The following is a 12,505-nucleotide window of genomic DNA, read 5'->3' as shown; positions in this document are numbered from 1 at the left end:
TGTACGTGAGGACACGGACGGACGGACGGGGGGACACACACACACACACACACACACACACACACACGAACAAGTTAAATTAAAGAAAGGAAAAGGCCAGCCTGGGCTTATGTGGCAAGATAGCCTCAAATTGAACAGTTGAGTTGTGGGTCAGTATAAAAATGAGCACATTTAGCCTGAGAGCCGTGGTTTCCTGACTGTTCTGCTGGATCGGGAACAAAATCATCCTGAGTACGGTGCTGTGGTCAGCAGCCTTCAGACTGTTCCGGCAGCACGGCCTTTTGAATGAGATTATGAAATAAAGAGAGCCGCCCTCCTTAGGAAGGTCTGTCTGTAGTCAGCTGCCGCTGACCAGGAGGGCCACTCGAACCCTGCCCTTCCCCCTGTATGTAAGAATTTGGAGCGGTAGGCATACACACCTACGGTCTCTTGAGGATGGGGCAGAGCACTGGGAGTTCAGGGCCTGCCTGGGCAATTTAGCAAAATGAAGGGCCAGGGGGTATTAGCTCAGTGGTAGAGCACTCAGCTAGCATGGCTGGAGCCCTGGGATCACATCTTCAGTGCTCAGTTTGACTCCCTAACTAGACAGCATCAATGTGATCCTCCGGGCTACTTGTAAGCTGGCTGAAGGAAAGTCAGCCCCTCCGCTCTGGGCTCTGCAGAAGGAATAACACATTCCAGAGCCTCTCTGCAAGTCTGCGGTAGTGCTGGGGACAGCTGCTGGTGTGAAGTGCTTCTGTGACTTTACTGGCTGTTGCTTAGTGTGGCCCCCCCACAGAGCGATGTGCCAGTCCCCATCCCCTCCCCCGCCTTTGTTTGGAGAGGAAGCGGACAGTTATATGATAGAATATCAGCCACCTAATGATGCATTTGGGTCCACATGGAGGCCGACAGGACAGGTTGTGTGTGCCCAGCAGATCCACACACGCGCTCCATAGTAAGTGCGTGTGGGCGGGGGCTATTGCGTGCTATAAATAACACACTGGAAAATACATCTGTCCTCCCCCTTGGCTTCCTTGCTTGCTATTTCTAGGGCAGTACCGACCAGTCTTTTTAAAGATTGGCAGAACATTTGTCTATAGGCATGCAGTTAGACATAAGTATCAGTCTCGGGGTAGCTCAGTGGTAGAGGGGACTGACCCAGCATGCACAGGGCCTGGCTTCTGCGTTCAGCACTGCAAGCAGTCATTCTTTGGAAGAAGCTTATTGGGTCTGCAAATGTCCTGGGAAAGTACAGCAGCTATGACTGGATGCTGTGTGCTTTTCCTCCTGCTGGGTGGCATCTCAAGACCCCGTCTCTGTATTTGAACCAGGAGCAGATATACAAGAAATTTTTGATCAGTGAAATAGGTTTCAAACTAATGTTTCCTTCTGTTTTAGTTTTTGAAACAGGGTTTTAGTGTGAGACCAGCCTTGAAGTTACAGTCGGTATTCCTCCTCCCTCTTCCTTCCCAGTGAAAGATTGCAGCTGTGTATCGCCACGCTCAACCTGACCTCTTATTTCTTGATGCATCTATTTTGTAAAAATTTGAGCCAGGCGGTGATGGCACACACCTTTCTTTAATCCCAGCACTCGGGAGGCAGAGGCAGGCGATTCTCTGTGAGTTCGAGGCCAGCCTGGTCTACAAGAGCTAGTTCCAGGACAGGCTCCAAAGCTACAGAGAAAGCCTGTCTTGGGAGGGAAAAAATCCAAGCTGGGTGATAGTGGCAGGACACCAGTTTAATCCCAGCACTTGGGAGGCAGAGGCAGCCGGATGGATGTCTAAGTTCGAGGACAGCCAGGACTACACAGAGAAAGCCTGTGTACAAAAACAAAGCAAACAAAAAATCCAGTTAGAGAGTTGGGCCTGCTACACAGGTTTTAACCCAAGTATGCTTGAGGCAGGAGAATCAGAAGTTGGAAACCAGCTAGTCGACAAGACCCTGCCTAAAAAGAATAGCAAATAAGTGTACTTGCAGCTTTGAGTTCTCTACAATTTTTTGTTTTGTTCTGTTTTGTTTTGTTATTCTGAGACAGAATCAATCTCATGTAGCCCAGGCTGGCCTCAAAATCTCCTAAGTGGCTACTGTTGGCTTTGAAATCTGGGCCTCATGCCTCCACCTCCCATGCATGTGCTGTTATGTCCAACACTAACACTTTTGAATTAAATACAATTGTGTGGATTTTTTATTTGTTTTTGTTTTTTAAGACATGGTTTCTCTGTAGTTTTAAAGCCTGTCCTGGAACTCACTCTGTAGACCTGGCTGGCCTCAAACTCACAGAGATCCTCCTGCCTCTGCTTCCTGAGTGCCGATTAAAGGCATGCACCACCACTGCCCAGCGAGAATTAAGTTTTTTAGAAGTTGGTGCTTCGTTGCAATATTTTAGGGTCCAAGAACGGGGAGAATGGCTGTGGAGAATGTGCGCTCCTTCCCAGTAAGTGTGGAGACAGGGCAGTCGCTGTGCATCCCCCCGGCCGTTCAGAAGCTGCTGCGCAGTACCAGAGGCCGCGGAAGGGGGCTACCTCCTCAGAGCCTCCTCCTCTCTGGTCTGTTCTAGGGAGTTCCCCAGGCATCAAGGGTTCACTCTTCTGCATTTGTAGGAGGGGGAGGGGTATATCCCCACAGCCTGGCATCAGAGCATGCAAAGTGAGAAAGACATCAAACTGATTTAGGTGCACTTAAATTCATGCAGGCAGTGTCTGGGGGCGCCCCTCCTAGCAGCCCTGCGTCTACTATCTGAATTTCAGTTTTAATCTGGAAGAATGTTTTGAAAATATCTGGCAGTAATAAGATAGCCATAGCCAGGTGTGGTGGCACACGATGTTAATCCCAGCACTCAGGAGGCAGAGGCAAGTGGATCTCTGTGAGTTCGAGGCCAGCCTGGTCTATAGAGTGAGTTCTAGAACAGCCAAGGCTGCACAGAAACTGTGGAGGCACAGTGGGGGTGGGGGAATAGCCCGAATGCCTCTAATCCTCAGTACTTGTGGCTTCCACTTAAAACCCCACCAGCTCCACCCCTTGGAGAGCTACATGGGAGTGGGAGAGTTCAGACTTCAGGACAGCCTGAGCCACCGTGTGAGACCCTGTCTCAGAACAGCAAGATGACTTAGCAGGTAGAACACTTGCCACAAAAACCAGATGGCCATATCTGATCCCTGGAACCCACAAAAAAGATAAGGACATAACTGAACTGACCCCACAGAGTTGTCTTCTGACCTCCGCATGTATACAATAATTTTAAAATTAAAAGATGGTTTTAAAAGTTAGCTTTCTATGACAGTAAGAACAAGTCACTCTTGTAACTTTATTTTGCTTTATTTTATATGTATGATTGTTTGCCTATGCCTGTGTCCCTGAAACTAGAGTTACAGGTGGGTGTATGCTATGATAATGGTGCTGGAAACTGAACCATGTCCTCTGGAAGTGCTCTTAACTACTGAACTCTTTCTCTAGCGCAAAATAAAAATTTAAAAGATGGTCATGAAAGTTAGGTTTTCCGGGCAGTGGTGGCGCACGCCTTTAATCCTGTCACTTGGGATGGGGGGCAGAGGCAGGGAGATCTTTGAGTTCGAGGTCAACCTGATCTACAGAATGAGTTCCAGGACAGACTCCAAAGTTATAGAGACCCTGTCTCAAAAAAAAAGAAAAAGAAAAGAAAAAAGAAGAAGAAAGTTAGGTTTATGTAGTTTAGTTGCCAAGGTCTTGTGAAGTGTGCGTGAGGCCTGAGGCTCTGGTGGTGTGGCTTTCATTTGCAGACCAGAGTTCCGGTTACCATAGAAGGTAAGGTTGGTCTTAGCTGGTGTAATAATGGCTGGTACAGCCCCCCGGGCCAGCCTTCCTTTAGAAACACAGTGAAATACTGAAGATCTCCACAGTCCTCTCTGCCCTGATTGCTGATGGTTTTCATTTGAAAGAGCCAGGCAGTCATGACCTCAAGCCCTTTAAAGGTGTCTCATCTCCTTTATTTTTCTAACTTTGTTTTTTTGTTGTTGTTGTTGTTTGTTGTTGCTTTTGGTTGGTTTGGTTTTTGGATGGTTTTGTTTTTGGTTTTGTTTTTCAAGGGGGGGGGGGGTGTATGTGTAATAGCCTTAACTGTCCTGAGAAACTTGCTCTGTGGAACAGGCTGGCCTTGAACTAAGAGAAATCCACCAGCCTGATCTACAGAGTGAGTTCTAAGATAGCTAGGATTTTTACACAGAGAAACCCTGTCTTGAAAATCCAAAACCAAAAAAAAAAAAAAAAAGAAGAAAAGAAAAGAAAAGAAAGAAACTGCCTATCTCTGCCTCTGAGTGCTGGGATTAAAGGGGTGCACCACTACTGCCCAGCTCTGAAATTCCTGATACTATGATTTAGTTTTTGTTTGGGCTCTTAGGTAGTGCAGAGAATCAAACTCAAGGCCTTAAGAATTTTGGGGAAGTGTCCTAGAGCTGAGTGGTGTGTCCTCCACCCTGAGCCAGTCATCCGGAGTGCTGGCCTCTGTTATCGGCAGTCTGCTTTCTCACCGAGCGAGCCTCCTCGCCTCCACCTTCCAGTCCTTCCAGGTCCCCCGGGCACTCGGCCTTCCCAGGGCCTGTGTCTCCCTGTCCTTCGTCCCATGTGGCAGGGCTTTCTTGGGTACCTTTCTGAAAAGTCAGTGAGGGGCCAGGGCTTTGGCTTCAGAAACCGGTTTTCAGGTGGCGTGTTTGGAAAGGTCTCCTTGTAGTCTGAAGGGTGGTCGGGGTCTTGAGTGGGTGAAGCTGCTTGAAAGCGCATCTCTCAGGAAGGCTCTGCTCCAGAGCAGGCCCGAGACCAGCAGGCGAAGAGCAGCCTCCCCCGACAAGGAGAGCGCTCTTATTTGCGTGTGAGGCTGGACAGCCCATTGCGTTGTGCAGAAGCAGATGTTGACCGGCTTACTTTCCTTCCTTAGGTGGTTTTTTGGCAAAATCCCCAGAGCCAAGGCAGAAGAAATGCTTAGCAAACAGAGGCATGATGGGGCCTTCCTAATCCGAGAGAGCGAGAGTGCCCCTGGGGATTTCTCCCTGTCTGTCAAGTAAGTATTTCCTGCTGGAGTTGCCCACAGAAGCCTGCCGCCATCGACTGAAGCGTGAGGCTGTGGGAGGATGCTAACATCTTCCCATGGAAATCCTAGTGTTTTGCTCTGGAGCCAGTTTCCTGGTCCCTGGTCCCTCCCTGCCTTCGGTGCAGTTGCTGCCAGCCTAACAAAACGCCTGCTATCTCAGCTCCCATTGCTTCCCTGGACCAGGCAGACCAGGCACTATCTGAGGCTTTCTTTTCACGTTACTTGAAAAGGTTTCCATTAGCCTGGTGGGGTGTTATCTCAAAATCCAAAGAGGAATTGGGCCCGGTGTCACGTGCCTTTATCCCAGCACTTGAGAGGCAGAGAACTCTCTGTGAGTTCCAGGCCAGCCAGAGTTATAGTGAGATCCTGTCTAAAAGAATGACTTTCCACGGTGTTTTGAACCAGCTGGTGTCCTTTTCTAGGTAATGTGTTACTGCAGAAGCCCACCTCACGGCTTTTCAGTCATCTCTTTTTCAACACAGACTAAGTCTGTACCTCAGGCCCTCCTGGAATTTGTGTAGCAGAGCCCATCCTCAGATGGCAATCTGCCTGTCTCGGGGGATGATGGGCCTGAGCATCCCCTTGTTTCATTCTTTGTCCATAAAGAGGAGTTGGGGAGCCCAGTGCCTCCGGGTCCAGGAGTGAAAGGACAGACAGACTTCCGCAGGAGTCAGTTTTCTCTGCTACCTTGGGATCTGAGGTTTAAACCCAAATTGTCATGTCTGTGCACAAGCCCCTCTACTCACTGGACCCCCCCCACCAGTCCTGCCGTTGTCCTTAAACACTGACCAGGGTCCCACTGAGTTGCCCACACTGGGAGCTAGGGTGTAGCCCATGCAGGGCCTGAGTTCCGTCTCTAGCTCTGCGATGAACAAGTGAATGACTAGACTGGCCCTGGACTTCCCATCCTCCCCACCTTCGCTTTCTGTAGAGGAACACCAGGCCTTCAGTTCCAGACTCCAGAACAAAGTTGTGCCCCGCCTAAATGGAGACATGAGAACTGCCGGAGGAGATCTGATGCCTCGGAATGTGTTTGCAGTGCTTCTTTTCTTCTTCTCTCCCTTTTTTTTTTTTTTTTTTATTTTTTGTTTTTGGAGGGGGGGTTGTTGGTGGGGGGGTTTTGTTGTTGTTGTTGGTTTTGTTTTTTGTTTTTTCAAGACAGGGTTTCTCTGTGTAGTCCTGACTGTCCTGAAACTTTTTATCTGTAGTCTAGGCTAGTCTCAAAGTCAGGGATCCTCCTGAGTGCTGGAATTAAAGGTGTGCACCACCACACCTGGCTTTTATTTTGGGGGTTTTGTTTTGTTTTGTTTTTTTTCAAATTGAGTGTGAAACTAGTTTCCTCTTGTAACCAGGACTTTGAAGTTCTTAATTGCATATGTGTGAGGACAGATCTAACAGAGCATCTTGGGCTGAGTTTGCAGAATTATCATTTTTTTATGCTTCTCAGTGGCTTGTGTGTCGTCTGCTTCCCTTGGTCTCTGCTGCCCCAAGCAGCAGTAGCCAGACCAGCTCCGTACATGCTCCAGCTGAAGACACCAACAAGGCCAAGCTGTTCCCTCCCATCAAAGGGAATCGTAGGGATGGAACCTAGGAGAGCAGATAGGATGCTTGCCTGGCACGGGTGAGGTCTGGGCTCCCTTCCTAGGGCAAGCTCTGCCTACAACCGGGTATAATCCAGCACTCAGGAGGTGGAGGCAGGAGAATCATATGTAGTTGGGTGTTTGGTTTGGTTTGGTTTGGTTTTGTCCCCCTCCCTTGCTCTTTGCTCTTTTGGGGGGCCCACACCACCCAGCTCCCAAATAAATCACACAAGGAGACTTTCTGTTTCTGTTTCTTGTGAATGCCCAGCCTTAGTTTGGCTTGTTGCTAGATAGCTTTTCTTTTTTTTTTCGGTTTTTTGAGACAGGGTTTCTCTGTGGCTTTGGAGCCTGTCCTGGAACTAGCTCTTGTAGACCAGGCTCGTCTCGAGCTCACAGAGATCCACCTGCCTCTGCCTCCCGAGTGCTGGGATTAAAGGCGTGCGCCACCACCCGGCTTAGATAGCTTTTCTTAAATTATCCTGTCTACCTTCTGTCCTGGGCTTTTTCCTTTTCTTACTTCTGTATCTCTTGCTTTTACCCCATGGCTGGCTGTGTAGCTGGGTGACTGGCCCCTGGTGTCCTCCTCCTTCTCCTGCTCCTTTATCATTTTCCCTTTCTAATTATTCTCTGCCTGCCAGCTTCACCTATCCTTTCTCCTGTCTTGCTATTGGCTGTTCAGCTCTTTATTAGGCCAATCAGGTATTAGACCAGCAAATTAATACAGCTTCACAGAGTTAAACAAATGCAACACGTCATTAAATAGCACTCCACAACATTCATAAGTTCTGGGTCATCCTTGGCTACATCATGAGTTCAGTGTCAACCTGGACTCCATGAGACTCTGCCCAGTGACCTGCATTTGATCCCAGGACCTAAATGGTGGAAGGAGAGAGCTGATTCCTACAGCTCTGACTCCACGGCCACCCCACACATGCACATGCATGCATCTGTAGACATGTCATCTTAAAATTAAGCAAAACTTAGCCGGACTATGCATCTTTAATCCCAGCACCTGGGAGGCAGAGGCAGGCAGATCTCTGAGTTCAAGGCCAGCCTGGTCTACAGAGGGAGTTCCAGGACTGCTGAGTTAATATATGATCACTTGAGGAGTAAAATAAAGTGGTAAAGCCCCTACCATGTAAACATGAGGGCCTGAGTTAGGGTCCATGGAGGAGAGAGAGATGCCAGGAGCCGGTGGCCAGCTGGCCTGGCCTAATCAGTGAGAAGGTGGAGAGAGACTGCCGGCAGTGACTGGTTTCCACACGCATGCTCACACATGTGCGTTCACAGCCCCGGGAGCATGCACACAGGGGTGAGAGAGACAGAACATGAAATCCTGCCTGTAAGGCAGACATCTTCACTCAGGGCTTCACACGCACCAGTCTCCAACACTGCACTGGCTTCAGGATCTTCAGAGTCTGGGTGAAAAGCCGTGGTAGAAGGGTCCTGGATCCACAGCCCCCCTGAGGCTCCGCCAGTGCATTTGCTTCTCAGTGAGAAAGAACATAATGAAGTCGTCCAGCTGCTGTGGTCTCGCTTTCCTCCATTCCAGTTACCAGAGACCAACTGGAAATTGCGGAAATAAGTCCTAGATTTTAAATAACTTTTATGATTTCATATTGCTGTAATTGTCTCAATGAAAATTAAACTTTATCAGATTATAGTGTCTATAGGGGAAAGGGGTGGGGTGTATCTGGGATTCAGTATCTGGTTTCAGATTTGCCCTGGGTGTTTGGAAGTGTCCTGCGCTCCCTAGCTTGGAGCTCAGTGCTGCCATCTTCTGGGTTGTCTTTAGAACTCAACTCCCTGACCTTTAAGCCTTAAACTGAAGGAGAGGCTCCTGGAAAAATTTGAAGGCTTGGCAGTGAACAGGAAGCAGGGCCCTAGCTGAGTAACTGTCCTGTTCTGGTGTCACCGGTGCAGACCCTGTGGGCTGGCCAGCGTCAGTCGGTCACACTTGTTACCCTTGCTCCACGGTGCAAAAGAGCTTGTCGTCCAGTGATAGGAATGTTTGTTTCATGTTTGGGTCTCATTACCCTGAAAAAGAAAATTTGTGTGACAGTTCCTCAGTGGAAAGCATGGCTTTGGTGGCGTACCTGTAGTCCCAGCCCTGGGGAAGCTGAGTCAGGAGGATCACCATGAGTTCTAGACCAGCTTAGCCAGTCAGCCCAAAGCCGACCTAGGCTAGTGCTTGAATGTCACATCACTTTTTAACATTTAAAGCAGATAAAATTGTAATTTTGTTAATGGGCTGTGTTAGGAGATCCATGGGCATCTTCAGAGTGAGCTAAGTGGGTGGACTTGGCCTCCGTGGGGGTTGTTGCTGTGACCAGCAGTCAGGAGAGGTCTAGGGGAGGCCCCCGGGACAGTCCCCATCTCCAGCTGTGCAGCTGTTGTACCCGCAAGCTCCAAAAGCCACAGCAGCTCCCTGGGCACCTTCGGGTTCGGGGAGCCCTGTGGCTGCTTCATGCCTCTTCTCCCTTCTGCAGGTTTGGGAATGATGTCCAGCACTTCAAGGTGCTCCGCGATGGGGCTGGGAAGTATTTCCTGTGGGTGGTGAAGTTCAATTCTCTGAATGAGCTGGTAGATTACCACAGATCGACATCCGTGTCCAGGAACCAGCAGATATTCCTGCGGGATATAGAGCAGGTGCCACAGGTAAGCCAGAGCTAGCGGGGCCACCACAGTACCTCCTTGTGCACCAGGCTGTCTTCATCCACACCGAGGGTCTGCAGCTGGCATCGGGTGGTGTTGCCACCAAAGAGAAGTGCTTCTAGCCCGGGCAGCCTGTGAGGGAGGAGTGTCTGCACACCCTTGTCCCTTCCTTACTAGCAGGAGTTTGGGTCAGGACTGCTTTGGTTTGTGAAAGCTTTGTCCTGTACAACCTAATGACTGGAACACAGACGTTTTCATACCTGTGAGCAGCTGTGCTGCACAGCGCATGTTACTGCTCTTCCCCGTTAACTTACTGTGGCCCGTTGACCACTCGCAGGGACAACGGTGTGTGCCCTGTGCTTTTGAGTCTTAGTAAAGGATTGCGCTAAACCCACCTAGGACTTAGCGGTGGGTAGGAGTGGAGGGAGGGCGGTGGGAGGCTGCTTTGGGAAGTGGGTGGATTTGCACGTGCTCACTCACTGAGCAGTTGGCTCTCAAGGCAGCTGGCAGCATCAGGAATACCGTTTCCCTGCTTCTCTTTTGCAGCAGCCAACGTATGTCCAGGCACTGTTTGACTTTGACCCCCAGGAGGATGGCGAGCTGGGCTTTCGCAGAGGAGACTTCATCCACGTCATGGATAACTCAGATCCCAATTGGTGGAAGGGGGCCTGCCATGGGCAGACCGGCATGTTTCCTCGCAATTACGTCACCCCAGTGAACCGGAACGTCTAAGAAGCAAAAGAGATTATTTAAAGAAAGTGAAAAGTTGAGACCATTCACAAGAATTGCCCTCACATGCTGCCTGTCACAGCCTGTGAGGGAGTGCAGAACACCTGGCTGGGTCCTGCTGGTGACCCTCGCACTTAGGTTGAAACTTCGGGGGGTGGGAAGGGGTGTTTGATTTCATAATGCCAAAACTTAACCTATTGAATTGAATTACAGTTTTTATTACAGAATCTCACCGCTGCTCCTGTTCCCCTCCTGTGTCCTCCTTCTCGTCCTCTCTTTCCTGTCCTTCAGTGCATGACGTTTAAGGCCACATATAGTCCCAGCTGATGCCAATAATAAAAGAAAAGAAACCAAGTGGGCTGGTATTTTCTCTATGCAAACTGTCTGTGGAGATGGATGGACTTAAAGAGCTGTATCCTTCACACACAAGGGGCGGCCAGGGCACCTGGGCCCCTGGCTGGGCATCTGCCTCCAGCCCCAAGCCTGGAGCACTCCGTCAAAGCTGGGCTTCGTAGGGAAGGAGGCAGGCTGCCCACCTGCGGCCCTGAGTCACTGCAGACCTGCGTCTCCTCCACTGTCTCCCCTTCAGGTGCCGCTAAGATGTTGTTTTTCATAGTGCCTTTTTCCTTATTTCAAGGGTGTTTATGAGTGGTGTTTTCACTTTTTTTAAAAAAAAAGAAAAGTTGAAGACAGTCCAGAGCTTTTCGGCTGATTAGTCCTCTATCCTGGGTCATGTTTCCCTCTCGGCAGGGAAACAGAAGAGAGGGAAAGGGGCCGGAGGAGCAGAGTGGGTTTCCCCCGTCTGGGTGGGCCAGAGGTCTTGGCAGACTCCGCTCCCTGGCCTCCAGTCCGAGTTGTGGTCTGCCCTTTCTATGCCTGGAGCCAGGAAGTGTCACACAGAAGACGGAGGAGCGGGTGGCATCCACGCTGACCTGCTTCCGCTCTCACAGGCTACACTCAGGTGGGAGATGAGAGCGGCTTTTCATCTTTCTTGCTCTTAGAACAAGGTCCTCGCTCTCCATTGTGTTTTCCAGCCTGCCCAAGAGCGTGAATAGCAGGACTGGGTTGGTTGTGTTTGCACCTGTCATGCTGCCCCCATTCCCGGAAGCCCTGTGAGGCGGGAAAGGCCAAGACCATGCAGGGCTTATCTGTCTCTTGTGAGCTTTGGTCCTCTAGTCACGTGCCTGTCCTGTCCTCTCCACCCAGCCTCCTCCCACAGCAGCAACAGGGCTCCCCGCCTCTCTCTCTTGGAGTTGGTGGTCTCCTTGGGCTGCTGGCTTCTTCGGGGTGGGGTCTCCCCTGGACTCTGTTTTATGAGATGGACTCAGCCCTGGGGGGCGACCTTCTGTTCCCGCCCCTCCCGGTTCTGCTTCTTTCCCTGCTGATGATAAAAATAATCTCTGGAGTTACACCTGGGCCATTTGATTGTTTTATTTTGGAATTGGTGTATATCATGAAGCCTTGCTGAACTAAGTTTTGTGTGTATATATTTAAAGATCAGTGTTTAAATAAAAAGACCTATGTACTTACTCCTTTAACTTCGGATAGCAATTTGGTAGGTAGTGATTAACTGTGAATAAACAGACAATGAATTCTTCACCGTGTATCTTTATTTCTCCCTGACGACGTCTTTTTTATAGACAGGGTCTCTCTCACTGTGTAGCCTAGGCTGGCCTGGAATTCACAAGGATCCACCTCCCTCTGCCTCCCGGTTGCTGGGGTTAAAGGCTTGGAGTTTGTTATTACAGCTTGGCATATGTAGCCCCTGTGATCCTAGGACAAGTGATATATGTAGTTCATCATTTGGAAGCTGGTTCAGACCAAAAGCTTTGGGGATCGAGGGCTGAGCTAATAATGTCCCACCCCCTCTGCTGAAGCTGGAGAAAAGCTGATCACAGAGGAAGTAGCTGAGGAAGGGACCCTGGCTGCCGCTGCTAGGGTTAAGACGAGGCTGGTAACCACATCTATGGGCCGGGACACGTGCAGCAAGGGTTAATGGTTGAATAAAAGAGAAATTACTTTGCGCAAACAACCTCCTGTGTTGTCACAGCTAGGGAGTTTCCGGGTGCCACCCCGCCCCCTTGCAGTATAAGCAAGACGGAGCTGGCCTGTCCCACCCTGCTGGCTCCAGTGCTCTGCAGACTAGCTACCTTGAAGCTGAGCAGAAGTTCCCAAGATGGAGCCATCAGAGTGAAAGGCAGAAACCCACGTTTGTGCCCTTGGCTCAGTTTGACTGACCCCTTCCTGCTTTGGGGGCTTCGTTTTCTGCCCGGTGCTGGGAACCCAGAGCCTTGCACTTGCTAAGCAAGCACTGACCTGGGTCTCCAATCCTAGGAAGTCCCTTTCTATTCGGTGGCTTCAGAGCTCAGCATCAGGAGGAGGAGTGGAACTGGCCTTCAGGTGCTCAAGTTGAGTCACGGACTTCCTGATGATTGCTTCTCCGCTTCTCCCATGGGTCAGATTCCAGGCAAAGTGTGTGCTCAGGGCTCCCCTGGACAGA

The 12,505-nt window shown here is 50.1% G+C and overlaps 1 protein-coding gene across 1 annotated transcript in view; it reads left to right on the top strand.

Moving 5' to 3' along the window:
* Grb2 (growth factor receptor bound protein 2) overlaps positions 1 to 11,602 on the top strand; it is a 60,932-nt gene extending 49,330 nt beyond the window's left edge. Inside the window, exons 4-6 of the mRNA XM_050140291.1 lie at positions 4,889 to 5,011; positions 9,111 to 9,279; positions 9,823 to 11,602. Coding sequence (XP_049996248.1) covers positions 4,889 to 5,011; positions 9,111 to 9,279; positions 9,823 to 10,008 — 478 coding nt within the window. The 3' untranslated portion in view covers positions 10,009 to 11,602. The remainder of the gene's footprint in view (positions 1 to 4,888; positions 5,012 to 9,110; positions 9,280 to 9,822) is intronic.
* Positions 11,603 to 12,505: the final 903 nt, after the last annotated feature.

This window comes from Alexandromys fortis, unplaced genomic scaffold (genome assembly GCF_014885135.2).
Source record: "Alexandromys fortis isolate MF-2015 unplaced genomic scaffold, M_Fortis_MF-2015_v1.1 scaffold_39, whole genome shotgun sequence".
Taxonomy (NCBI): Eukaryota; Metazoa; Chordata; class Mammalia; order Rodentia; family Cricetidae; genus Alexandromys; species Alexandromys fortis.
Note: the sequence above shows the minus strand (reverse complement) of the source record. Positions and strands in the feature narration are given on the sequence as shown.